This window comes from Pipistrellus hanaki (genome assembly GCF_964339955.1).
Source record: "Pipistrellus hanaki genome assembly, chromosome: 4".
Classification (NCBI taxonomy): Eukaryota; Metazoa; Chordata; class Mammalia; order Chiroptera; family Vespertilionidae; genus Pipistrellus; species Pipistrellus hanaki.
The window spans coordinates 86892463-86920237 of record NC_140506.1 but is presented as its reverse complement, the minus strand read 5'-3'; the positions used below and the strand labels follow the sequence as shown (position 1 = coordinate 86920237).

Here is a 27775-nt window from a genome sequence, read left to right as displayed (position 1 = left end):
AGAAGACCTCTTGACTATTATATTCTCAATGCATAGAACAGTATCTGGCTTTCAGAAGGTGTATCATACACACACACACACACACACACACACACACACACACACACACGTATATATTTGTTGTTAAATATATGAAAGAATTAATCGATTGACCAATAAATGGTTCCAAAACATGGTCCTAATCTATAGGAAAAAAGCCAAATAAGGCTCAGTCCTTTCCCTTGCAGATCTAGTCTGATGTGTGGGAGGGGGAATCAGACTGCTCATAGGGAAGGACTGATAAGAGAGAGCTCAAAGTCAGGGGCCGATGAAAAGGCTGAGTCTGGGAAAGAGTCCTCGGCCCTCTTGGCTACATGCAGATAGGAGGTGAGGGAAGATGAATTCCCGCTATTAAACATCCCGTTCAACCAGAAAGGCAAAGGGTGTCCCGCTGAAGTTTATTGCTTCAGTTCCTAACCTTTCATAAGTGCTTACTTGGCAGCCCTATGGAGAGTGGTATTTGATTCTCTGGAAGCATCTTAAAGGAGCAGCGGCAGACCTCCCACTTCCCCTTTTTTTCATTTAGGCTATAAAAACATGGGCTTGTGTATAACTGCCATGGGAGAGAAAATAGATATATCTCATGTTAGTTCCAAATGAAATGACATTTAGTAAAGTGTACATGTACGCCATGTTTCAGGGCTGCTTTTAAAGCGTGTGCAGGGAAGGTCTTCCTTCACAGCAAAGGATATGGAGCAGCAGGTGTCTTTCTCTCTCACCCTCTCCCATGGTGGTTCCGGAGAAAGGTTTGCAGGAGCTTCAGTAGGTCTAGCAATCACTTGGTGAGCCTCCAGAGCATTAGTGCATCTTCTAGGGACTGCTGTGTGAAACACAAAGACAGACTCATGATGAGACTCGCCATCTTGCATAACTGGCTGCTCACACGCGGTCACTCCTTGAAGAAAAAGAGGTCACTGGTCACCTTACTGAGATGGGTGAGTTACTGAGGTAACGGCAGGTGTAGGTGCTATGAGGCAGCAAGTGGAGTGTGGTAGCGATGATATCCAACTCACAAAGAATGTATAGCATTGGGCAGGGGCATGACCCTAAGGAGAAGCGAGATATTATTGGGAGAATATAGGCCAAACCATATGGGATTCTGCTTAGGACTACAATACACATAGTACTTCTCTCAACCTACAGAGAACACACAATGCACTATACACATGATGTATTATAGAATTGTACACCCGAAACACCTTATAATTTTATGAACCAATGTCACCCCAATACATATAATAAAAATAAAAGACACAAAAACTCATAAAAAACTCCAAACAAACAAACAAACAAACCAAACCAACAAATGTCCATAATAGAGATTGCTCACATGGCCTTTTTTATTATCTTCAAATCTCATTTTTGCTAATCAGCTTTATTTGTAGGACAACATAGCTATTTCCATTGCTACTGTTGAATTTTGCACTTGATAGACTTTATAATAGGAACATTATAAGATGGCTTCACTTCACATGGTTTAGGTGGCAAGTTTACTTATTTCTTTAAAAGTTATTGTGCTCAGTGAGTCTAGGCCTCAGCAGTGCTCCCAGCAACTTAGTGCTCCTGGTCTGTGCTCATGTGCTTCTGTCCCTGGGCCTGCATTTTGGCCAGGTGTACAGTGCAGAGAGAGATCCAAGGGAGTTTGCCCACCTCCTGGTCCACAGAGGAGACTCTCCTCCCTCACAGCCTGGTGAGTGGCTCTGTATGTGGATGCCAGGAGGTCCTGGGAGGGGAGGGGTGGTTTGGGTCTTGTCTGGTGGGATTTGGAATCCCGGTATTCTTCTTCAGTCCACCTGTTCTGTGAGCTCTTCACAGACCTCAGGTGTCTGCTCCCTGCCACCCACCCAGGATGTATAGTTGTTCTGAGTGGGAGAGACGGGGTGAGGTGTGCTCATTCCCATCATACCCAGAATCACAACCTCATCATCCACTTGGCTTGTATTATCGTGGGGAAAGAAACATAGAATGAAAGGTACCATTCTCTCTAGTTGAAACTGTACCATGAAGGGTACAATATTGTGCAAGCATCTCTACCTAGACTGAGAGCTATTCTGTCATCCCAGGAAGTAGTCTCTCCATGGTTCTCCCTACCTGCCTCCCCCCAAATCCCATGGCAGCCACTTATTGGTAGGGATTTTCCCTGCTTCACTTTCTAACAGTTTGCAGCAATTGAAATTGAATTAGCCTATCATGAAGTCACTTATTTCAAGTATATAATCATGTGTGTGTGTGTGTGTGTGTGTGTGTGTTGTGCTTTTACAGAACAGTACTCATTTCTTTTTTAATATTTTGATTTATTTCCTCCCAGTCTTTTTCGCTTATTCTTTCTTCCTTCTCTTACATGATCTGTTTGAATAGTTTTTGTAAAGTAAAACAGGGGTTGTAACATCTGTGCAACTTTGTCGCTTCTTTAAAAAAAGCTAAATACGTAGTGCCTTTGGAGTCTACTTCAAAACCATGGTTCCCAATGCTATGCCTTATATCATCAAGTCAGTACGCTGTCATCTGTCATCGATGGCCAGTGCTCCTATTGCCACATTGTCATACTCACAATGCTTTTCTTCCCTATGACATGCTGTGGGGAAGTGCCATGTAGAGAAACATGTGTTGTGCATCCCTGCTTATGCTCTTGGGAGCTGTTCCGGGAGTGATCTTTCTGGGTTCAAGGGCACATGGCAGAGCACTGGTTGATGGACTGGAGGCTCTGGCAACTCCTAAGTAAAGATTCCTGTCTTTGCTTTTGTTTGAAAGATGGCAACAAACAATAAAAAAGAAACCTTCCTTCCAAAATACATAAAATATACATCAAACGTCAGTTCCAAGACCTTCTTATCTTTTAGTAAAAGTTTCAAACACTTGCAATATACTGTCAGGTGCTCAGAGTCAGGGGTGGCTTCCTCAGTGAAGAAAATACCAGAAACACACAGAATACGCTGTGCGTGCAGACCTGAGATGGAGTTCCGCCTAGCTGTCTGAGTGGAAGGTAGAGTCCGCAGTCCCCACAGAGGCAGGGCGACCATATGCTCCGCTTGCTTTGTCACCCCCACTCACATATGCTGTTGCTGGCACAGGCAACAGCCCACCCACTCCTCTAACTCACACACACTCTCCTGTTGGAACAATCGACTCCACGGTCACCCTAGAGAAGCATTTCAGGTTTGTAGAAGCAGGCTTTGGTAGGGAAGGATAAGCGATGCCTGGTGTGGATATCCCGAATTCTCCTTTTGGAATGGAGGGAAGATATCACTGATTGATCAGGGTCTCTCTGGTATGAGCACTGAACTCAGAATCATTCCTAACACAATCCTATGGGGGCTTATGACCGTGTGTGAAGAACTAGACCTTAAAATGTAACCCAATTGCCAAGACAGGTAGATGACACTACTGGATCTTAACATCAGAGAAGACTCTGCGTGGTGACCAGTGACTATTCCCAAGGATCTGGAATGGGCCTTAGGGAAGGATGTCTGAACCTGATAGACAGGGCAAGGTCAGGGGGCGGGGCATATCAAGAGGGGGCCTTCACCCCGGGCAGCTTTCCCCTTCCACTCCCTCTATTTATAGATAGATAGATAGATAGATAGATAGATAGATAGATAGATAGATAAAATATATTTTATTGATTTTCCACAGAGAAGAAGGGAAGGGATAGAGAGCTAGAAACATCGATGAGAGAGACACATCGACCAGCTGCCTCCTGCACTCCCCCCTCCCCCCCACCGGGGATGTGCCCACAACCAATGTACATGCCCTTGATCGGAATCGAACCTGGGACCTCTCAGTCTGCAGGCCGACGCTCTATCCACTGAGCCAAACCGGTTTCAGCACCACTCCCTCTATTGAATTTCTTTCCTCATGCCCTCCAAGACCGACTCATCCTAATTGTTTCTGGATCACACAATGGAAACGCCAAGAGAAGCTTACAGGAGAAAAAAAAAAAATGAGTACTAATGAAAAATGTAAATAGGCAATTAATTAATCCTGGGTTTGCTTTAAGCCCAGTGATTAGAAGCAACTTCCTTTTTCCCTTTCATGTTGTTTTGATGCAAAACCTTCTGACTTCCATCCCCTCTTTTCCTTTTCTTTGTAGGTTTCAAGACAGCAGATGAATTGTGACAGAGAGCAGCTAAGGGTAGGTGCATCTGCGTGTGAACACTTCCTGCTTTCCGTTTCTGTGTGATAAGCAAAAATGTCCTCATCTCTCCCAGGACACGGGGTTCTAAATAGTGGGCTTGGTCTGCAGCCTGGGAGCGTTGAAAATATTTATCCCAGCTAATTTGGTATTGATTGGGCTGGTAAATACAGTATATCTCCTTTTGAAGTGCCATTATAGCAGATATGGATTTTTTGATTTAGATTCAGCAATAAATACTTCTCTTCTCGAATTTGTTTGACATCATTGTACTCGTTTTATGTACAACATGAGGCCTAAGTGATAACAAAGGTCAAAAGGATGTCTTGCTGCCTTCGTAATGTGACTACCGGGCTGAGTGGCTGAAATGCCCTCTCGCTGTGACCTGGGGTGGGTGCACCCCTCAGCTGTCAAGGGCGTGGTCTAGGGCAAGGCATGACCCCCGTAGGCCTTTTTGTTTTGTGGCATTTGTGCATAGAGGAGAAAGAGACAGACTTTAAAGTGTCCTATGTGATCTACCTTCTTAAAAATGAAACCCAGCGCTGAGATAAGCTACTGGTAGATGCAAAGAGAGAATGGTTTGTTTCTAGATGGAATTGGGGCATTGTTCTTTTTCCATGATGTTGCCTTGATGTTCTTCTCGGCACGGGTGTGGTATATCAAGAAATTTCAGGATGGGGCATCCCCATTTGTGTGTGTTTTTAAATGCATTCATGTTTTGGATGGATGAGCTCAAGTCATAATTAGCCTAGCTGTAATGTCACTGACGGATGTTGGCAGTTTTTACCGGACATTGTGCCTTCGTGGTCCCTGTTCCACATTATTATAAAAACGAGGGGATCTGCTATCTATAAAATGACAGCAGTGTGGTTTGGGGTCGGGGGAACCAATGTGTTCAATGGGATCTAACAGATGAGGAAAATGCGCTCAATAACCCTAACATCACTGTAACTCTCCAGAGCACTCACTCAGTTCCAGTCTTGAGATGACAATGACTCCTAGTAGCGTTATTTCATCCCACAGTTGCTATTGGTGTCAGGTTTGTGAGATCCTTCCATTTCACAAACATCACAAACAGAAGAATCAGTTACATGGAGCCGAGTAATGATGATTTTTTTCTTGGATGCATGTGTGTTTTACCTGGTCTCCCATCATGGGCCTCTATAGTCACCTCTCATGTCCTGCCACGTTCCTTCTGTGCACCTGTGCCTGTCTCCACTGTGACTCCTTCATGAAGCAGCCTCCACGATGGGTTAAGCTTTCCCGATCTCTTGTTGCTTTTCCCCTGAATCACTGGTTCATCCAAGTAAATAATGTATGGCCACTTAGGCTTTCTCTTCCTGTTTGAATGGGGGCGGTGGCCAGAACTAGGTCAAGAGGAATGTGTTCTTTGTTTCCAGGAGTCCCTGCTACATTCGTCGACATTAAGATCATTTCAAAATCTCTATTACAAATGAGACTGACTCGGCTGCCACATTCCGGACAGGGAGGCAGGGAAGTGCTTGTGTGCAGTTTGAGGGGCTTATTATTTCGCACCGATGAGGACAGTGTCAACAGGGGTGTGGTGGAGGAGCGACAATGGAGCCCTTCCCAGGACATGAAAGAAATTCAAGTGGTGGTTCCATATACCAGGTCATATAGTTCAGTGCAAAGGGTGGCTCTGATTGCCCCATAGGAGCCCATCTCTAAGAGCAAGAACTGGTGTTCTGACTGTGTTGCTGTGGCAGGCTTTTTGCTTTTTAAAAAAAAATGTCTTAAAGTAATTTATGGTTTGAATGAATAGATAACATACTTAAATAAAAGGAATTCAGATATATGTGGTTCACATTTAACTGATACCTCAGGGGTGTAGTGAGGGTTTCCCTTTCCTTTCACTCAATCCTCATCTCTAATCTCTTCCTGGAGACAGCAGTGTCCTAATGCACTGTCTCTCCCTTGACACCTGTGCCTCATCTGTGGACAATTTATTAATATATATATATATATATATATATATATATATATATATATATATAATTTGCTTTTAGAGAGGAAGGAAGAGGGAGAAGAAGAGGGAAACATCAATAATGAGAGAGAATCACTGATTGGCTACCTCCTGCCTACCACCAATTGCAGAACAAGCCCGAAACCCTGCCATGTGCCTGACTGGGAATCGAACTGTGACCTCCTGGTTTATAGGTCCACACTCAACCCCTGAGCCACAGCAGTGGGGCTATGGACATGTTCTCTGCTCCATCCTTCCCTGTCTCCTCTCTCTCTCTCTCTCTCTGTGATCTCCTGCCTTTCTTCTCTCCCTCCTTTTCTTCCTGGCTTCTGTGTGTACTCATCTCCTCTTCTAGCCGAGAAAAAAAAATCTCTTGATCAAGGTGATGTTTTTTAAGGAGACATTTTTTTTTTTGGAGGTTGCAGATTGAAAAAATTTTGTTTTTGATCTGAGATGCTAATGCATGGCCACCTCAATAAAATGCATTTTCCTTAATCTCATTATATTTTCCTTAAAAAGAGAGACACAGAGAGAAAAGTGAATCTGTTTAGTTGCCCACATCACTGTAGGGGGTCTGCCAGCCGCCCTTTTTAAAACATGTTTTAAATACAGCAATCAAACCACATCTCCTGATTTGTCTACAATATGATTGGATGATGGTCATGTTGCCAAGCTTATATTCCCCCCTTAGTACATTCTCTCAGGTTGTCAGAATGTAAGTGGGTATTTGTAAAAGGCACCCCTTTTTCTTGGCCTCCTGGGACCAGAAAAGCATGCAGGAGGGTGCAGCTGATCCTGCATGCTTAATGCAGGTGGACGCTGCTTGGGGATTGGCCTAGCCAAGACCTGCTCCTACTGCTCTTCTTTCTTTTTCTCCTTTACCTGGTCTGATTTTTTTACAAATTCAAAATTAATTTTTTTTTCAAACTGGACATTTCTTCTATTATAAAGTTGAATACTGGATTCTGTGATTAATAACTTTTCTGGAAATGCAAAGTTAAAGACAATCAAACTGTGTTGTTGTTATTCTTTTAACTGCAGGACTTCTCAGGGCCTTTAATGTGCAAAAGTGAAATGAAAAGAGATGGCTGTAATGCACAATTTCCTGCAAACTCATCTGATCACAGAACATTTTTGGATCCAGAGCATACTCTGAGAAACACTCTTGAAAATTTTACCATGGCGTGTGTGTGTGTGTGTGTGTGTGTGTGTGTGTGTGTGTGTGTGTTTCAGTTAGAATGATATAATCTGCAAGTTATAAATATATTAAAAAAAAAGCTAAGTGTTATATAAGAGATAAAAGCATTTCATCACCTCCCAGTGCCAACTTGATTCTGGGAAGTCTAGGTAGCCAGGCCGTGGTTTGGAATCTTTGTGCTTCTCCTGGCCTTTCTTTCCTCTTTCCTTCTTCTAAGACAAAGGAGCTTCATTTGCTCACATGACAATACCCTCAGCAGGAGGGATGTGGCAGAGAAGGTTTTCCTCATAGTTCTTGTGTATTGTTGGAGAAAAATCATTCCCAGAAACCTTCCCTGCAAATGTTTTCCTAGATTTCATTGGCCAAAACCCATGCTAATCATTCCCACAGCCCAGGGATCTCAGTGATTGGCTACAGCAGCCATATGTTACTTCCAGGGACAGGCACACTGTCACCTGAACAAAACCAGGACTTACTGAAACAGGAGGAAGAGGAGAATGTATGTGCGGAGTTACCCAGGAGAGAGCAACAGCAGCATCCACCCGGGCCCTCTATGTTGCTCATGGTGTTGGTTTCCTGCCAACTCTTTTACGTGGTCCCTTCATTCCAAATGCATGATCTTGGGGCCCCCAAATAAAGCCTCAGCAAGTGCCTGGACGCTGGTTGTGAATTTGTAATAGATATTTTCTCCTGCTTATTTCCTCTCTCACAGATCCCATCCACCCATCCTCACTGACACTTTATCCAGCTTTGCTCTCTTTCTCTCTCTGTATTTTCCCTCATGCTGTTTGGCAGCATCCTGGATGCTGTGTTTGCTAGTTTCCTCTCTGCCTCCCGGATAGACAGCAGACAGGAAGCACCTCATGGCAGACCCCAGCTCAGCCCCAGAGAGATTGTCCGGAAGCTTCCTAGCCCCTGTACTCTCCAGAGAAGGGCATCAGCCAGTTACTCCTCACAGTGATTCACCCTCTCAGAAATCTTTTGGGATTGCTCATGATCTCAATGAGCAAAATAGAGAACAACAGCAAACACACACACACACACACACACACACACACACACACACACACAACCAACTTGTCCATTTGTCCATCTCGAGTTTCCTCAATCTACAGTAGACTGAGCCTGGTTCTGAGCTTGCCTTTGAAATTGTCACTGGATTCCATTGGAGAGATGGTCCAGAGAGCTCGCCGTGAAATCTGTGCATGAAGTGCCTCTGACTCCATGTGCTGCATTGACCAGCAGGTCCCAAGATCTCTGCTGACAGGCTGGGGCAGTGCTAGTTGTACAGTTGCCATGACCCAACTATCAGCATCGACCTCTTCGGCACCCAGAACTGACAAATGGACAAATGAACAAGTAAGAGAGAAATGGCATGACCTCGTAGCCCTTGTCTCCCTCAGCAACCTGCCAATGGGAAAGCTTGTATGCTTCTAGGGCAGGGGACCAAAGGACTGCTCTTGTTAGCATCCCTGTAGAATATTTGGTTACAAAAGGACCTTTTGTGCTGTGAAGTACCAGATGTTATTGTGGGGGCTGTTTAGCCACTTCGGTCATAACACTGCTGCTACTCAGCAGGCAAAGGCTTGGCTCCCCGATGGGCAGGGGTCCTCAAACTTTTTAAAGTGGGGGCCAGATCACGGTCCCTCAGAGAGCTGGAGGGCCGGACTATATGAACTACTAATTCCTACTGTAACACCTCGGCTGCGCTCACTGCCCAAAAAACCTGGTGGGCTGGATCAGACTCCTCTGCGGGCCGCATGTGGCCCGCGGGCCGTAGTTTGAAGACCCCTGGTTAGAATCATTCATGGGCCACAATTCTCATCAGCACTGAGGCAAATGGATCCCGGAGGAGTCAGCATAGTATGAGGGGCAGTTGGAGGTGGTCAGGAGCTCGGGGTATAGACTCAGGTTCTTGACTTAGTTCTAATGCTACCTAGTTTTGCAATGCTCCAGGTTCCAATGTTCAAAATGGGGACACTTTTCTCAGAGGCCTGTTGATTGGATGAAATGACTTACAGAAAGCACTTCTAAAGACACGTGTGTTCATAACCAGGGCGGGGAGAGGCATGACAGAGCCACTGAGGGTAATGCCACATGAACAACAAGAAACAGGCAGGCAGGACGGATGGCTCCCACCCAACTCCCCACTGAAAAGCAGTTTCAAAAGCAGGTTCTGCAGTTGATGTTGGTGGTGTCCTTGGAGGAAAATCTCACCTGCCTCTCCCTTAGTTAAGCCAATACTAAGGACTGATTCAGGCTAGCCTAAGCAGAAAACACAGCATGCACCAGGCCTTCCAGGGAGCTCAGTCTTGGAGAGCTGTCAGACACGGGCAGTTCTTCCTCATCCCCCGTCTTTATTTCTCCTTTCTCTCTTGAGAAGGCTCTATTTGCATTTCTGTGCACACGGCCCCTTCCAGGTCCTAAGATTTGTGTTCCATCAGTCCTGCAGGGGTAGGACTAACTGTTGATGCATCCTGATTACAGATTCCTGGACAAGGATCTGATGGGCCCAGCTGGGGCCAGTGGTTTGCTCCGGTCCAGTCAGCTGGGCCCAGAGAAGTGGTTTAAATAAACCTAGTTGCCCAGGGCCAACTATTGAGAGAGGACTCGATTATCAGGCAAAAAGCCATTGCCAGTAAGTATTCCCAAGGATGTCCCTGTGCCCTCCAAACCTGAGCTCAGAGCTGAGCAAAGGATCATGGGAAATGGGTGTGCTACACTTATGTGTAACTCTACATTTTCTGACATGTTAAGGCACTGACCCACTGACCCTGTGGTACTCACAGCTTTTAGGAGGTAAACATTAAGTCACGAAGAAAGGGTGAATCAATTGGAAGGTTATTTATTCCCTTCCCATTTCTTTCTAAAAAAAATTATATCTAAGGGAAACAAGTTTAAAGTACAGTCTCTTTAACAAGTCTCTAACAATTTCTAAGCTCTCTTTTTCACCAAATGGGAGTGTGCCTCGGGCTTAGAGCCTGCAGCAGCCAAAGCATATGTCTCCGCTTTAAAAACATTGTTTGGGAAGTACAAGAGTGAAGAAGAAGTGGGAAGGGGGGTGGGCCTCCTGAGATAAATTCTAGATTCTGCAATTGTCCTTGTGCCTGTTACTTCAGTCCTCTGTGCCTCCATATCCCCTATGTTTAATGCAGATAAAATTGCAAGAATTTCAGTAGTTGTGCATGTGTGCATATGTGAACCAAGATTGAAATAATGTGTATGAGGTTGTTAGAACAGCATCTGGTGTAGAAAAGGTTTTTAATAATTGTTAGCTAGTAATGTTTTTTCCCCCCCCTCAACTTTTATTTTTGATGATTGAAACTTATTTTCCATTTAGAATGCAACACAACCTTTCCCTGGCAAAGTTTCCTACATCTACTAGCATGTAGGTTAAAAAATGAGCTGCTTTAAAGATAAGTATTAACTTCATAATGTTACAGATCGCCCGCAGTTATGACAAAAATCGCGACACTGTAATGCAAATGACTGAAGTTTTAGAAACACTGGAACTCTGGTGCGGGCGTGTGAAAGATGTTGCAGAGCAGATCTGCATTATCAATATTTAATTTGCCAGTTAGAAATGAGTTTCTCCTTTCTGCTAGATACAAGAGTGATGTGGATTGCAGAATGCAAATGCTAATGATCTTCTTGGCTTAAACCCATTGCCTTCATCCAGACACAGATAATGAAACTTTCCAACTGCCTGGGAAGTGAGCTCTCAGAATTGGAGATACCTTTCCCTGCCTCTTATCCCTCCCCTCCCCCCTTTTTTTTTGATGCCCAACCCTTTCCCGATGCTCTTAGGACAGCAGGGAAAGAAATGTAAGCGCCCAGTCTTTGGCCAGACCACACATGTTGTGTGGACCACAGTTTTAGGCTGTAGGAGTTCCTGCCAGAGTTGTTTCTTTAATATATTTTTATTGATTTTAGAGAGAAAGGAAGGGAGAGGGAGAGAGAGATACAAACATCACACCAATGAGAAACATTGATCAGCTGCCTTCTGCATGCCCCTTACTAGTGGCTGATCCTGCAACCAGGACTTGTGCCCTTACTGAGAATTGAACTGGCGACCTCTTGGTTTGTGGGACTAGGCTCAATCAACTGAGCAACACTGGCCAAATTCTGCCATAGTTTTTGGTCAGATAGAGGAAATATATTGGTACATGGTCCCTGTTCTCCTATACATTACTGGCTAGTATAGAAAGTATGCACCTGCCAAATAACCGTGACAAAATTCTGCACTTGAAACTGATACATATCTGAAGTGAGAGATGCTTTGTGGAAGGATATGGATGGGAGAAGTTTACCTAATCAGCCTCCACTTATCACATTTACCAGATTAACACATACCTCTCAGTCCTTTTATAAAATATTGACAGATGCCCATGGCATCCTGGGAAGTGGCTGCTTTGTAGCCTTACCTTTGCCTTCACTCCTTGAGGGGTCTGCTTGCCAAGAGTCAGTGGCATGTATTCCCAGATCTGCCCCTGCCAGCTGCACTTGTTGTTATAATTACATTATATAGTGCAATATTATGGAAACTGATGAAAAATGAGCTCAGTGAGAAAGAGAGCTGTTTCTATAAAAACTAAGTTAATGCTTTGGAAACATCCTGTGAAAGCAAGTCTTAAATATTATTTTGATTAGTTGTGAGTGAGAGTGCTGTAAAATGTTAGTGGAAAAAGGAACCTTCAGAAACATTGGAAGAGGGATAATCTGCACGAATACTCTTTCAGATATAAGTTGAAATCCTCACTCCACTTTAAATAAAGCCAGGGCTGCCCCACCGGTGTGGGTCAGTGGTTGAACATCAAACTATGAACCAGGAGGTCACAGATTTGATTCCTGGTCAGGGCACATGTCTGGGTTGGGGGCTTGAGCCCCAGGGGGGCGTGTGCAGGAGGCAGCCAATCAATGATTCTATCTCATCATTGATGTTTCTATCTCTCTTTCCCTCTCTCTTCCTCTTAAATCAATAAAAATAAAGAAACAAATAAACAAACAAATAAATAAAACCAGGACTTACATTATAGATTGGAGATATACAAGGTCCAGATAATGACTACTTCAGACCTCACAGGCCATACGGTCTCTCCCACAACCATTCAATACTGCCACTGTAATATTAACACATCCAGAAGCAAAATGAATAAGCAAGGCTGGGTTCCCATAAAACCTTATTCATAAGAACAGGCAGCGAGCCAGATTTGACCCCTGGGCCGTGGTTGGTTGATCTCTACTGGAGACTCTGAAATGTGAATGAGGTTTGTGTGGGAAGGAGGATGAGGGATTCCTATCAGTAGGGAAGTCACTCAAAATAAAAAAGGACTTGGACTCACATCAAAGAACAACAAAAACAATGCACATTGATATGCCCCCACAGAAATGAGCTCTCCACGTGTGGACACTGCTTACACTCAGGCTGCAAGAAATACCACCAAGGACAGCTCTCCCTCCAAGACAGGAAATTCACAAACACTTAAACATGTTTGAAAAGATTGTCTTCTTCATCAGATATGGCATTTCACACTCCTCTCTCCAGCTCTTATGTGTACCCCGATTTTTCCAAGGCTGTTAAATGAATGAGCATGAAGGAGAACACATCAGGAAATCAGCCAACTTGTTACAGATTTGAATTTCCCCAAATGGATCATGAGGCCTGGCAACGTGAAGAAGGGTCCAGGTAGCCACATCCTTCATCTTGGAAGCTGAGCCCTGTAACTCACATGCGTGTTAACTGCCTGCCCTCCGCTGAGACTTCTGGGAATTTCCACACTTTCTCCAGGGAAGACGGCCATGATCCCATTTAGGACACTTGGCCTCATATTCACTCTCCCTTCCTCTTGCTTTAATTTTAGCCCATTATCTGGAGTCATCATACTCCTTTTCCAGGGCCAATCTGTCCCATTTCTGGTTTTATCATTAAGTCGGTTTCATTCAGCTTCAAGCAAAATGGCTAATAATGCTGACATTTCAATTTGTCATAGCCGCTCCTCATTTCTGTGACTGATGCCTCAGCACAGACTTTTCTTCCTTCTCTGTTTTTCAGAGATCTAAATACCAATGCGGGGGGAGGGAGCTAATTCGATAGGGAAGGGGAATGGGGCAAGCAGCAGAGAGGCATTCTGTAGTGTCCTTTACATGAGGACAGAAAGAAGAAGTCTCATGGTGACAGCAAGGCCTCCACACTCCTCTGTAGCCTGAGAGAACCCTATCCAGGCTGTGCGTGTGAGGAGGGTGCGTGGAGGTGAATAGCTTGCTTTTAGAGGCAGTCAGAAAACGCTCCTGCCCTGAGCTAGCCAGCACTCCGTTGTCCTTTTGGGTTTAATTCTCTCCTCTCAGGTGTTTCATCTTGGAGAGATGGTTAATCAAGCCAAGGGCTCTGGATAAGGCCAAGGGAGACCAACAGGAGCCTCTCCCTGAGACTTCAGATGCTGTGTTAGTCCTTTTGGGATGCCATAGCAAATTACCACACACTGAGTGGCTTGTACACAGTGGGGATTTCTTTCCCACAGTCTTGGAAGCTGGAAAGTGTGAGATCAGGGTGCTCTTCGGGCTGTAGATGTCTCATTTACCCTCACTTGGTAGAAGGGTGAGGGAGCTCTGGGGGTCTCTCTTCCATGGGGAAATGATCCAATCACCTCCCATAGGCCCACCTCCCAATACCATCCCATTGGGGTTAGGACTTTAATATATGAATTCTGGGGAGACACATTCATTTAAACCATAACACAGGTTGAGTGCTGGGATGCCCGATAGGAAAAACAAAACAAAACAAAACAAAAAAAAATAACACATATAACAAGCTGGTATTTGGTGCCTTTCCTCGGGGATGTCCTAGGGCTGGACCAAGATCACACGAGTCCCCTCCTTATAGTTGAAACTTCCCTCCCTTGAGTGATGTCCTTTCCTTCCATTGACCTCTGTTCCTGCTGATGTTAGTCAGGAGCCCATCCTCACTGGTGGGCTGGGGTGACATACTAAACTTCAGGAGAATGGCAGAGCAGAGTTTGGTAAAGGTTTTCTAAAAGCCACCTCTTGTATCATTTCCCCCAAATGGTTCCCTGATGCTTCTGTGTATTTGCAGACCAAGCAAAGGAAACTGCTTGCTTATGCCACATATAGGGCTGAGTGTTTTAGGGACATTTGTTCCATTTCTGGGGTGATCATGAGCCTGGAAGGTGTGAAGATAAAGGTCTGTGTACGGAGTAATCAGAGCCCTTTCCTTCCCTGCACAAGTAAGATAGTCACCCTTTGGGTCAGTCACAAGGAGGCATCTAGGTCCCTGCAGATAGGGGGGGGGGGGCAATGAACACTCTAGGGGACCATTGGCAGGTACTATGGATGACCCAAGTCATCACACATCCCCGAGTTAATCCTCTCCATAGTACCTGCCAATGGTCCCCTAGAGTGTTCATGAAAAGGGACATTTTTTTCAAACCTAGCTGGTAAGACTTTTGGATGCCCTAGCCTCACCCTAGAGATACTGAGTGACCCTGTTGTTATGGGCTGAATTGCATCTCCCCAAATTCATGTCAAAGTCCTAACTCCCAGTACCTCAAAATGTGACAGTTTTAGGAGACAGGGCCTTGAGCTAATTAAAGTAACATGAGGTCATATGGTTGCCCCTAAAACCAAAAGGACAGGTGTCTTTATAAAAAGAGGTGCTTAGGATTCAGACACACCAGAAGAAAGACGACCTGAGGGCATAGGAAAAGATGTTCATATTCAAGTCAAGAGAAGGTACCTTAGAATAAACCAACCCTACTGACACCTTCATTTCAGACTTCTAGCCTCCAAAATTGCAATAAAAGACATTCTGTTGCTTAAGAAACACTTGGAAGATCCACACCAGGTATGATGAGGGTGGAACTCATGTGTCCATTATCTCTGAGACTGGCCTTTCAAGGCAGCCAAACTTACTAGATCAGAGCTAGTATCCTGTTGAAATCTAGTTGCATTATTTTTCTATTGTTGTTATAAATTAATTACCATAAGGCCATTGTTTTCTACAACACAGATGTATTATCTTGCGGTTCTTTGGGTCAGAAGTCCAGCATGGGTCTCTCTGATCTATAATCAGGGTGCTGTTGGGCTAAGCTTCCTGGGGGGCTCCATGGGAGAGTCTGTTTCCTTGCTCATTCTGATTGTTTGCAGAATTCACTTCTCTGTGGTTGTAGAACTATTTCCATTTCCTTGCTGCTGGCCGCTGAGGTCACCATATGCCTTACCTCTTGTCTTTTTATGTCTTAAAAGCCAGCCAACGCAGATTGAGTGTGTATCATGGACTGACGCTACCCTGCTTCTTTTATCACATCTCTCTGGTTCATTCCTCATCTGCTTTTCAGGATTCATGTGACTACCTTGTGACTACCTAGATAATCCAAGATAATCTCCCCATTTAAAGGCCCATAATCTTAATTCTATCTGCAAAATCCAGTTTTCTACATAACATAAGGTACATAGGTTTCACACCAGTTTAGTAAGGTCACATGGTCCCAAACCCTATTCACAATATATCACTACTCTAATGGCCTTATTCTTGTGCATTTGCACACTGTGTGCATTTACTCTGTGATCTTAGATCAGCTACCTCCATTTTCACACAGAATTTCCAAAGTCAGAGGCCAGAACATCCAGAACCACGGTCCATGTTAGCCCAAGGTCCTCAGTCACACAGGATTCACCAATTTCTATGTTTGAGCCTCTCCTTTCACAGTCCCCATTGGCATTCAGTTCCTCCCCAGTTAAGTCCAGCCATGGCAAGTAAAGTCCTTGAGGATGTATGTCTTTAAAAGTACTCACCCTTTTAACATTGTTGAATTAGTTCCCTGTTCTGTTGGTTTCTGCTTACAAAGTGAATAAAGCAGAGAATGAAAACGTAACAATTAGTTAAATAATAATTATTTATATTTCACCTAAGTGTTGAATAAAACACAGGAATGAATAAATGAGTGAAATTATTGGAATAAATGATTCTAAAGTCTCCTGAGAATGGCAGTAGCATTTGGAGCCCTGATTCTTCCTCTCCTCACCCACCTCTGTGTGCTAATGATGACTTACTGAAAACATGGATGCACCTCTTCACAGGGGCTATTTTTATCTGGCTATGAGATGCATTTCACACTTGCCCAGAGCAAGCCAGAAGCTTTGAGACCCATGGAGGAAGCACTCTGCTCAGGATGGACAGGGATTTGGGGGATCAGTATCTTAGCTTCCTCACCTTTTGGGTGAGGTAACTCTGAGGCGGATACTACGCCATCCATCGCCCAGAGTTCCACCATCGGATTAAATGCCAATTTCCCATAGTGCCTCACTCTTCATTCCTCTAAAGATGCTTCCTTAGGTCAGATGTGCTATTAGCACTTGCATTTCCCCCAGCTCTGCTTTCTGGGGAGTCCATGCTGAAATCATCCCATCACCATATTGAGAAACACCATAGTTTAGCAGCTTCATCTAACAAGGTTTTCTGAGCAACAGATCTTCCATCACGCTGGCCTTTATGTGAAAATGTGTTGGCCCACCCCTCTACTTCTTCTCTTCTATAATACATCACTGCTATTCTTGAGGGAGGTCTTGGATTATTGAAGAGATCTGAAAGCAGCAGGAGTTTGATCTTCCCTCGTCTGACATTTCCCAGCAGTTAGGAAAATTGTGTTGAGCTGACAAGGTAATTGGGGAGGGGACACTGTCCCGTTCACTTTTGAGGAGACCAGAGCATTTGCTGCTACAGTGCGCATGCTTGCATTTGCTCTGATGTGATTTCTAATGTACAGGTTGCTTTTCAGAATGCGGAAGCCTTCCTGGATGGGAAGCACAGAGTCATGATTTCTGAAAGCTCATCTGCCTAGTATTCGGCAGATACAAACACATAGTTTTCTGCTGATAAGTAAGGATATAGAGGTTTAGAAATTTTTGGAAATTTTTATAGTGTTGTTCTCAATGGCTGTACACCCTGGATCTTGGTTGCATACGTGGTTTGACAAATTTGAGCCAAAGGCATGTTTTTGTGGAGGTCTGAATTACACAGAGAGCTTTTCAAGAGAGTAGAGTTAATGTTTCAGTGGTTTTGATTAACCTGGTTTTGCTTATTTGCTCCTAGGTATTCTAGAGCGGAGCCATCTCCCTTCACATAACGTGATTTAGGAGCACAGCCTTAGGAAACATAATTTTCTCAGTAGCCAAGAGCATCCTGCCCAGAATATTTCCCTAAAGTTGTCTCAAACTAAAGAGTTGAGATTTAGCCATTTTTCATGCACAGCCTACTCAGGTGGTGAAGATTGGAAAATTGTAATCTAACTATAAAAACACCAAAATGATTAAGCTCGACAAAAAACAGAGTTGATGAGATTAGAGTTGGGGAGGGTGTGGGGTGGGCTGGGAGCTCAGAGTTTGGAAAGTGTATAGTGTCTGCAGTTGTGCCCAGAGTGGCATGTTGTCAAGTTTTCCTCTGGCTACGCTCTCCTTTGAGATCAACTAACTCCCAACAAACAGGCTAGACCTTCATGAGCATGAAAAATAGGAGACCAGTGTGGTTGAACACACAGCAGTTCTTCACAAGCTAAGCTAAAGCTTCCATCCTGAGAATTGTGGGTTCTTTGGCATCATAGAGCAATTGTTATTCTAAAGCTTGTACTAATCATCTAGAAAACACCACCAGGGAAGTCTATATCTTACTTTTTAAAGCAAAGTAAATCAACATTTGCCTTTAAGATCCATGAAATTGGCTAGATAGAATCCACCAATATAACTGAAGAAGAGAGGAAAGAAAATATTGGAAATAAATTGAACAAAGGCTCAATGATCTGTGGGAATTATTGAGTCATTTAAGTACATGTGATTGGAGTTCCAAATAGAGGAGAGATAGAAAATGGGACAGAAAAATATTTGAGGAAATGATGACCATAAGGTTGGCAAATTTGATGAAAGCATCAACCTGTACATCCAGAGAATACAGGAAAAGAAAAGCCGTCTAAATGCAAAAAAATAGAATACCCCGGGGGAATGTGATGAAGAAACTGTTCATAACCAAAGATGTACAGAGTGCCTCTGCTTTCCCTCCCTCCTCTCTTTTAAAGATGACAATTTTTTAGCCATTTTCAAGATGTCTCTTTCATGAGGATGTGACATTTCTTTCTTTTTTAAATATATATTTTATTGATTTTTTTACAGAGAGGAAGGGAGAGGGATAGAGAGATAGAGAGTTAGAAACATTGATGAGAGAGAAACATCAATTAGCTGCCTCCTGCACACCCCCTACTGGGGATGTGTCCATAACCAAGTTACATGCAGAGTTCTAAAAAAAAAAAAATAGTTTATTGATATTTAGAGAGACAGGGAAGTGAGAGGGGGAGAGAGAGAAACATTGATCTGCCTCCTGCACTCCCACAACTAGCACCAGGCATGTGAACTTGGCCTGCAGGAGAAAGCCCGACCAACTGAGCCACACCTCTCCTGATCACACCAACAGTAAAAGCCTTTCACTGCTTCGTGATGACCCAAGTTTTAAAATGTTAATCGTTATTAATTTTAGTTAACCATTTTTTAAAGCACTGAAAGTTGCCAAAGAGAACTCTACAAGAGTGTTGTGAAGTGGAAAACTTGACTGTTGTGTTCCTTTGGGACACTTTTTGAGCATGCATCTATAATAATGAGGGGCCTGGTGCACGAAAATCAGGCACATTAAATGAAAATTAATTAGAGGAAATTCTTTAATATTGCTATTTGCCCTTTCTCTATAATAGAAGTGTCAGAGATGAAAGAAAATTAGTAAAATGTATATGAAAATCTTCCTTCTGTTAGAGTCTGGGGTGTGCTGTGGGACCCAGAGTCAAGTCCCTACCCACCCACATGTACCTTGAAATCATGTGAGACTCAGTCCCAGCCCCACACCCATTGGATGAGATCCAGACCTGGCTGGCTCCACTCCCATCAAGCCCTGCTGGGCAGGGGATGCAGCCTCAGTTCCCCTGTCAAGTCCCACCAGGTGAGGGGTGTAGCCTTAGGTTCCCCGGCTTGGTGCCTGGGCTGGAGGGATGTCCTGGAATCCCCTGGCCTGGCACCAGGGTAGGGGGCATACCTTGAGGTCCCCAGTCAAGTCCCACTGGGCAGGAGATGTGATCTGAAGTACCCTGTCAAGTCTTGCCAGGCATGGGGTGCAGCCTCAGGTCCCTCACCCGGCCCCACGTAGCCTCAGGTCCCTGCTGATCATTCATTATGGGAACCCCACCTCCATTGTGGGTGTAGCCATCTTGTGTTATGGGAACTCTGCATCCTCTGTGGGTGCAGCCATCTTGTGAGGGCTTGAGGGTCAATTTGCATATTATCTCTTTATTATATAAGATCGGAAAAGTAGTTACCAATGTTTAAAAAGACAAAGGTTTTACACCACTACCCAGATTTATTGCTTCTCTTTAAAAGACCAGATTTAAAAAAAAAAAAAAAAAAAAAAAAAAAGGCAAATAAACTAAAAATCTGGGAATTTGGGGCATGAATTTCTACATGGAAATAACTGTTGAAACTAAATAACTGTTACTTCATTTTACATGAGGCACATACTATAGATTTCTAGGTGCTGTTTATCTTTCACATTTGTGCTGTTTTCTTTTTGTTGTTGTTATTTAGATTTAAATGCAATCTCAGTTAAAAATGAAAAAATAAGATAGACCAAGAAGAGTCACATGGTCCATAAAATATAGGATACTAGAGGCCCGATGCACAAAATTTGTGCAAGGGGCTTGGCCCTTGCAGCCTCCACCAGCCCTCACAGCCCTAGGACATTCGGAAGGTTGTTCTGCTGTTTGGTCTAATTATCATATTAGCTCTTTATTATATAGGATACCAAATCTATTTGTGGAACTGTAGAATATTTTCAAATGTTTAATATGCAAAAACTATACTACAAGCCCTGCCTATTTCACTCAGCTATATCAAGTGTGTAACACCTCCCCGCCCCCAAAATACATTCCTTTCTTTAAAAGCTAGCAGTAGAGGTAACATAGAGAAAGTGTAAACACTTCCAAATGCCACCTTCCCATTGCCCACCAAGAGGCACACTTGTAACAGGGCGTGGTAGGTATCTGGGATCATATCAGGGACCCACCACTCTAAAGTCCCATTCCAATGTCATGATTGATATGCCCGCTCATACACCTCTTGCAAGCCCTGGGGATAATAGTGTTTTTGTTCAGCTGAAATCTCTCTTGAGACCAGAAAACAGGCCACTCATTGTTGTCTTAGTTAAACACTTACTGTCTAAACCATTTTCTCACATTGCATTTCTAGAACAGCTTGGAAGTGTGTGCTGTTAGTAGGTGTGGGTGAGAGGGGTGGGCCAGACATCAGTATGATCTTGGAGCAGGGCCATTGAGTGGAGAAAACCCAGAGGTTTGTTTGCACAGACTTCTGATGCAGCCTTACTATTTTGCTCAGAAATATCTTCTTCGAGGTTGCATTTTGAGCTCTGGGAGAATTTTCCCTCTAAGTCAGTTGCTTTCTTGTGGTGTACCTTACCCGGCTCAGGCTAGTCCTTGTTCAGACAATCCGTGAGGGCCAATCTTGGCATCGGTGGGCAAGGTAGCATCAGTCCAATAGCTTCAGAAAACATCAGTGATCTTTATGTTTAACTGACCCAAGTAAATGCTGTTTTGCAAACCGCGATGAGTTTTATGTGATGAATTTCCTCAAGAAAGCCAAAAGGAGAAATTTAGGTTCATGGAGGCGGCAAAGCCAGTGCATTTATTAGCATCCAGGGTGAAAGTCTCAAAGATTAATCTGTGAATAACTGTGCCATTTGTAACATCATAAACATGGTCTAATGGGGAGACGGTGCGGGGGAATGTGAGGATTTGCAACCTGTCATCACAGCAGCGCCTGGATCAGATGTGCCACTAGGTTCCTCAGCAGATATTCAGTATCATGTTTGTGTCTTCTTGTTATAATTTGTACTGTATTAGTAGCATCTCACCATATTAGTGAGGTCGAAATGTTTTTAAAATTATATCTCTTGGGTGGGTGGAAATAGAATGTTCCGAGATGGTGCAAGTATTAAGTCATATTAAACTTGCCCTGTTAGCAGCTTGCCTCTGAACTGATATTTAAATGAGGTTTTAATATAAACAAAATGTACTTTCAAAATGTGCTTCCAGCTACAACCAATTTCTCCCAGTCCATTAGCCACTTTGCATCCCTTTTAAGAAACTTGAGATTGTGGGCTTGAGGAGCCAAACTGCTCAACTCATTAAGTCAAGAAGCGAGACAGTGAAGGCCTGGGCTGTGGAGTTTCTCAGGCGACACGGAGCCCCACCTTGCAGCCCAGACACACCCACTGCTCCCGACCCAGGAAGGCAGCTTTTGGGGTGTCCCTGCCTGTCCCTGTCTGAACCACTTCATGTCCTTCCCTTGGAAGCGTCAGGAGACTGGTGTCTGTGTCTTTTCTGCTTTGACATCTCCATGCTCTTTGGATTTCAAGTCACCGTTGTCTTGCAGAAAAAGGGAGCCAGGGCACTGAATGGTCAAAACACCTAATGTCCCACTGCACAGGATCAGCGAAGCTGGTTTGGGAATCTCCTTAGGAAGAGGCCTAAGGCAGGCGTGGTTTGGCTTTGTGAAATGGCTCTTTCACCAGCCACGCGGATGTTCTTGTTAATGTCCTCATAAGGAGTCAGTGTCTGGGGCTGTCTTAGCAATGCACAGGGACTGGATGGCTTCGGACCATAGATAGCTGCTCTCTCTCAGTTCTGGGTCTAGAAGTCTGGGACCCAGGTGTTGGCAGCACCACGCACTCTTCGGTGGCTTTAGGGGAGGACCTTCCTCGCTGCTCCTGGCTTTGTATGTATGCCTGCCCTCCCCTCCCCCGCCCCGCCCCTGGTCTTGGGAGTTCTTTGGTTGGTGGATGCATTACACCAGTCAGATGCCATCTTCTTGCTGGGTGTCTTCATATCATTTTCCCTCTGGATATCTATGTCTGTGTCCAAATCCCCAAGTCCTCCGCCTAAGGTACCAGTCATTTTTTATTAGGCCCTCCTATTAACTTCGTTTTAATTTGATGACCTCTATAAAGACCCTATTTCCAAATAAAGTCACCGTCTAAGATACTGGGCATTAAGATTCCAACAGTCCACCCCATGATAGCAAGAAATCTTTATTCTTGCACTTTTGTGCCACGGACTGCCTCGGTCACAGCATCAGGGGCCCTGCGGTGGAATTCACTGCCTTGTGGGATGTTTAAGAATCACAAAAGGTCCTTAGGGAATAAGAATCTCTTCCTGGGAACCTAGCTTTCTGAGTTCCAGAGAGCTTCAAACCACCTCTTAGACCGGAGAATGGAGGACGCAAGGATGATCTGTGTTCTAAACCATAGCATTATCTGCTCAGTTCCTAGCAAATAATACACATATACCTTCAGAAAAGAGCCAGCATGCTTGCCTTCAAGGGACTCCCCAATTATAGGGGTATCATTGTTAATGTAAAAATAATAACAATTATTATTATTGTTGGCATTGATACAATGAATGCATACGGTTCACTGAGTGCTGACACTATGCTCCTTAGTATATTCATGCTTTTACTGCTGTTATCGCATTAAGTCTGCCACAGGCCAGTGATGTGGAGGTTATCTTGTGTCCCTGGTGCCAGGGAGATTCTCTGACACACCCAAGGTTGCCCAGCTGTTGTAGCGCTGATGTAGCATCAGAACCAGACTTGCTGGCTCCCTTTCCCATTTCTACAACACCCTCCAAGGCCAGGGGCTGCCTGGTGCATAGACCAAGCCTGGGATCAGAAGCCCACTCTTGCATGTGGCTCCTCCCAGCAGGGCCATGCATGCTGGGGTGGCTCTGAGGAGATAGCTTAAGAGAAGCCACTTGTGTCCCTGGAAGAAGTGCAGGCATGGACACGGGGTCAGCAGAGTTAAAGGAACACACACACTGTACCCAGCCCCCATGGCTCACTTAGTTGAGTGTCTTTCCATGCACTAAAAGGTTGCTGGTTCAATTCCAGGTCAGGGCACATATGCATTTTGGGCTTCATCCCCAGTAGGGGGCATGCAGAAGTGACCAATAGAGGTTTCTCTCTCATGGATGTTTCTATCTCTTCTCCCTCTCCCTTCCTCTAAAATCAATACAAAAAATCACATAAATAAAACAACACCCAGCCATTTCTTTGGGAAGACCTGCACTGGCAGGACTGATGTTATGCGTTCACCCACATTTTGCCATGCAGCTCAAGCCCCGGGCACAGAAGGAGACATTGAGCAATGCAAAGTCCTTCCTTGTCAGAGGTTGTAAATTCTCAGAGAACGCAGAGGCGGTGTCACATCTGTTTCTCTCTCTGTATAAAGACAAATAAAGTGCCATAGTGAAGAATTACCTCATAGAGGCTTTTGCCTTGTGATGGGGAAAGAACCAGGCAGATGAGAGAGAAAAATAACCATTGCCCAGCTTGGCAGGAGGCAGAGCTCCGGGATGCTTGATATGTTCAAACTCTTGATCCAGGTGGTGATTCCGTTTGTGTGTGTGTGTGTGTGTGTGAATGTGGTGTTGTGTGGTGTGTATGTGTGAGGTGTGGGGTGTGTGTGGGGGTGTGTGTGGAATGTGAGGGGAGGGTTGTGGGGTGTGTGGTGTGGTGTGTGTCTGTTTGTGTGTGTGTGGTGTGTGGGGTGTGTGTGTGTGTGGTATGTGGTATGTGGGATATGTGTGTGGTATGTGGGGTGTGTGTGTGGGGAGTATGGGCTGTGTGTAGTGTGTGTGTGTGTATGTATGTGGTGTATGGGATGTGGGGGGTGTGATGTGGGGGGGGTGTGGGGTGGGGGGGTGGTGTATGTGGTGTGATGTGTGCGTATGTGGGATATGTGTATGTGTGCGTGTGTGTGAGAAACTGCACACTGAAGATCAGCGCACTGCACTGAATGGTGATTGCCAGGGACTCAGGGAGAGGGCGATGGGAAGTTATTGCTCAATGGTACAACATTTCAGTGTTGCAAGATGAAAAAAGCTTCAGGGATGGATGGTGGTGTTGGTTGCAAAACCATGTGAATGAACTGGATGCAGCTGAAAGTATACACATAAAATAGTTATGTTATACATGTATATATATATATATTTATGTTATATATGTTTTACCAAAATAAAAAAAAAGCATGCACTTTACTGCACCAAAATGATACCTCAGGCAATAAGTAAAAGTGGAGTAAGTAGGATAAAATGTTCCATTGCCATTGAACTTGGGCAGTCACCAGGAGGGTTGCACTGATCTTGGCTAAGTCCTTGCAGAGTGAGGAGCAGCTGCAGAGGCCTGGCGGGGTGTCCCAGCAGACTGTGGACCCCAGGTGCAAATGGGGTATTTCCCCATGGCCTTGCCTACCTCCCGTAGCTGCTTCTGCCACCCATGCCCTGTCAGAAGCAGCCTGTTCTTGCCCTGGCAGAAGAGCCGTTACTGTGATTTTAATGCCAAAGAAATGACTTTTTCTATTGAACAAATGTAACAGAGCCTCAGTCCCCAGGAAATGTGTGTTTTTCTTTCCCGCTGGTGTTACCAAGTTTGCTGATCCTGCCTTGTGGCTCCTGAAGTTCCCGGGACGCCTCAGGACTCCTTGGTGAGTGCTCACTGGATGTCCTGGGATCTCGGCCTTGTTCACTTGGGGTGCTCTCTCAGCTTGATTTTGTCTTGCTGCTTGTCACCGTTTGGGAACTGGCTGCTACGCTGCCCGGCTTTAGGCTGTGTGGCTGAAGACACTCTGCAGTTAGTCCGTCTCCATGGCCACCTGGGCCTGGCCACCGCGGTTTGTTGCCTGAGGTTTGCAACAAACTGCAGGCTGGGGTTCTCACTCTCACACTGGCTTGCAGCCAGAGTCCATTCCGAGTGGCAGGGAGGGCCTTGGGAATTAGTCATTCCCCAGATGCTTTCCCTCGGCGGCTTCTCAGGGCTCTTGGAAGGAGCCCCAACCCCACCCTGTGATGGCTCAGGCTCTGCACTGAACAGCTCTTTGCCTCGCACTCCAGCCTTGGTTCTCGCCGGCTGGTGGCTCCAGCCACATTGGCCTTGTGACAACCCAGAACATGGGTGTAATTTCCATCTGTAACCACAGTTTATGTTCCCAACCTTGGCCTGTAGAACCCTGGCTGCTCTTCAGAGACACTAAAGGGAATATGTGGCTGGCTTCAGAGAAATTCATATCCAAAGCTGGAAAAATAAGAGTGCTCATTTCTTCCTAATTATGGGAATAGAGGTAGCAGCAGTTTTTATATGGAGGGTGATATTTACATGCTTAATTAATTTGATCATTGAGTATTGAACTGATATTTGATAACTGGATCAAATCTTTAAAAATAATTTCTTGTGCCCTAGCTGGTTTAGCTCAGTGGATAGAGCATCAGCCTGGGAACTGAAGGGTTCCAGGTTGGATTCTGGTCAAGGGCACAAGCTCGGATTGTGGGCTCTATCCCCAATAGGAGGCGTGCAGGAGGCAGCTGATCAATGATTCTAGTCATTGATGTATCTCTCTCTCTCCCTTCCTATCTGAAATCAATAAAAATAGAGGGATGAGAACACATATGTAATACCTTAATCAATAAAGAAATTAAAAAAAGGAAATACATATATATATATTAAAGATGAATAATAAATAGATTAAAATAATTCCTGTTTGAGCCTGAAAACAAGGCACATAAAATGTATCCACTATAAAAGTAGTTCCTGGCCTATCAGCCAGGCTGTAAAGGAGAGAAAAACTGGTTTTGAATGGAATATTTGAGTATGTTTACTTTGTTATGAATATGATCTATAAAGGAAGTTTTGAGAGGTGTCAGTAAATAGAAAATGTCAGTCTGCTTATTTGAAGGAACAAGGTTTGAGGAATTGATTGAATAATCCCATTGGTTATGAGCAGAATTTCAAACATAGAAATAATTTACTGACACACACCCCCAGGGGGCAGCCTACTGAATGTTCCATTCCATCTGTTTAACCTCCGGACTCCAGGATAGAGGAATCGTAACCCCTCCCAAATTTGATTTATGGGAAACAGCTGTCTCCTGCTTGTGTCACAGTGATAAAATGTTTCACCATCTTGGGGGAATCTTATTCCTGGCAGAGGGGCCACATGTTCAAGCAGGTGGGAGGATGAATGGGTCCACACAGGGAAGAGGGAAAGGAAGTGCAGCCAGGGGAATCTTTTGTAAAAAGATCCAATGTAAAAAGCAAGCAAACAAACAAAAAACTCAAGAAATAATAGGTACTAATCTCTGATCTGTTATAGGCAACAAAGTGTAGACAGTATCCACCTCTCCGTGGATCAGCTGTGTTTCTCTGTTAGCTTTGTGAGAGCTTGTTTGATAAGTCAGTTCATTAACTCCCATGTGCAATAAATAATTTATCTCATTATTTATTTGGAATTGACTTACTGTTGAATCCATCTTCTATCCCGTCTGTCAGGCAGAACGTTCACTTTCAGCCATCTCACAGCCCTCACTTTTCCTAAGCATGTGCGGTGGTCTGAGTGGGGCAAATTGCAATACCAAGAAGACATTGGGGATGGGCCATCGACCATCAGTTGATGGTGGTTACCATGGCAACACCTCCTATCAGATACCCATGGTTTCTCTTGGGGTGATGGCTCACTTGCTTCACTGTCTTCCTTAAAGCCGATGGCTCTCTAGTGAAGCTGGGGACCCTGGCTCTTAGCATTCAGCCTGCCTGGGGCTCCGTGCAGTCCTCTTCATCTTGGGACACAGAGATCTCTGCCTCATGCAAACTCTCTCCCGCCTCCTTAACTCTCAAAGGCATGGCCACTCTACCAGTTACCTTTCAGGTGTTCTGCTTCAGCCACCTGTCCCAGTCTCTCCCATGTACTTCTGATCCAAAGGTTCTAAACTTAAAAACAAAACATAGGCAAGTGAATGAATGCGGCAGGCCTGGTATAATACAGTCAAGACAGGCCAGTCTTTGGTGAATAGAAGAACACAATTCAAGTTCAAAGATACTCAGATATAATTAAATGAAACACAACATTCTACTGATCACTTAGACTACCAACATTCACTTGACTTAGGCTTTAGATAAAGGAAATTGAACACACACACACACACACACACACACACAGTTTGCCTCTGAACCAAGACAGTTGGCCACCCTATTTTGGATCCTTTTTGCTGTGACTCAGGGGCCTCTAAATTCTGTATGCAGTAGGATAATGAGCATGCGTGATTGAGATTTTAACAATTGGTAGCCGTGTGATTATTTTCTTGCCACATGGAAGCAGCTAGGTATGAGGGTCTCTCCATTTCTCTTTAATGATATGGCGTGGCACTGGTTCTCCCTGAATTGCGTGGCCATTATGCATCTTGATTGGACCACCTTTGGGCTCTTTTAACAAGTGCCTTGCAACCTGCCCAGTGCTGCAGCTTAATCCACAATTTAGCTA

At 44.5% G+C, this 27775-nt stretch overlaps 1 protein-coding gene across 24 annotated transcripts in view; it reads left to right on the top strand.

The window, feature by feature from the left end:
- RBFOX1 (RNA binding fox-1 homolog 1) overlaps nt 1-27775 on the top strand; it is a 1418051-nt gene that overhangs the window by 827027 nt on the left and 563249 nt on the right. For all 24 annotated transcript variants that reach the window (XM_084882378.1, XM_084882381.1, XM_084882366.1 and 21 more), the window contains one exon: nt 4130-4171. In XM_084882378.1, coding sequence (XP_084738504.1) covers nt 4145-4171 — 27 coding nt within the window. In that variant the 5' untranslated portion in view covers nt 4130-4144. The remainder of the gene's footprint in view (nt 1-4129; nt 4172-27775) is intronic.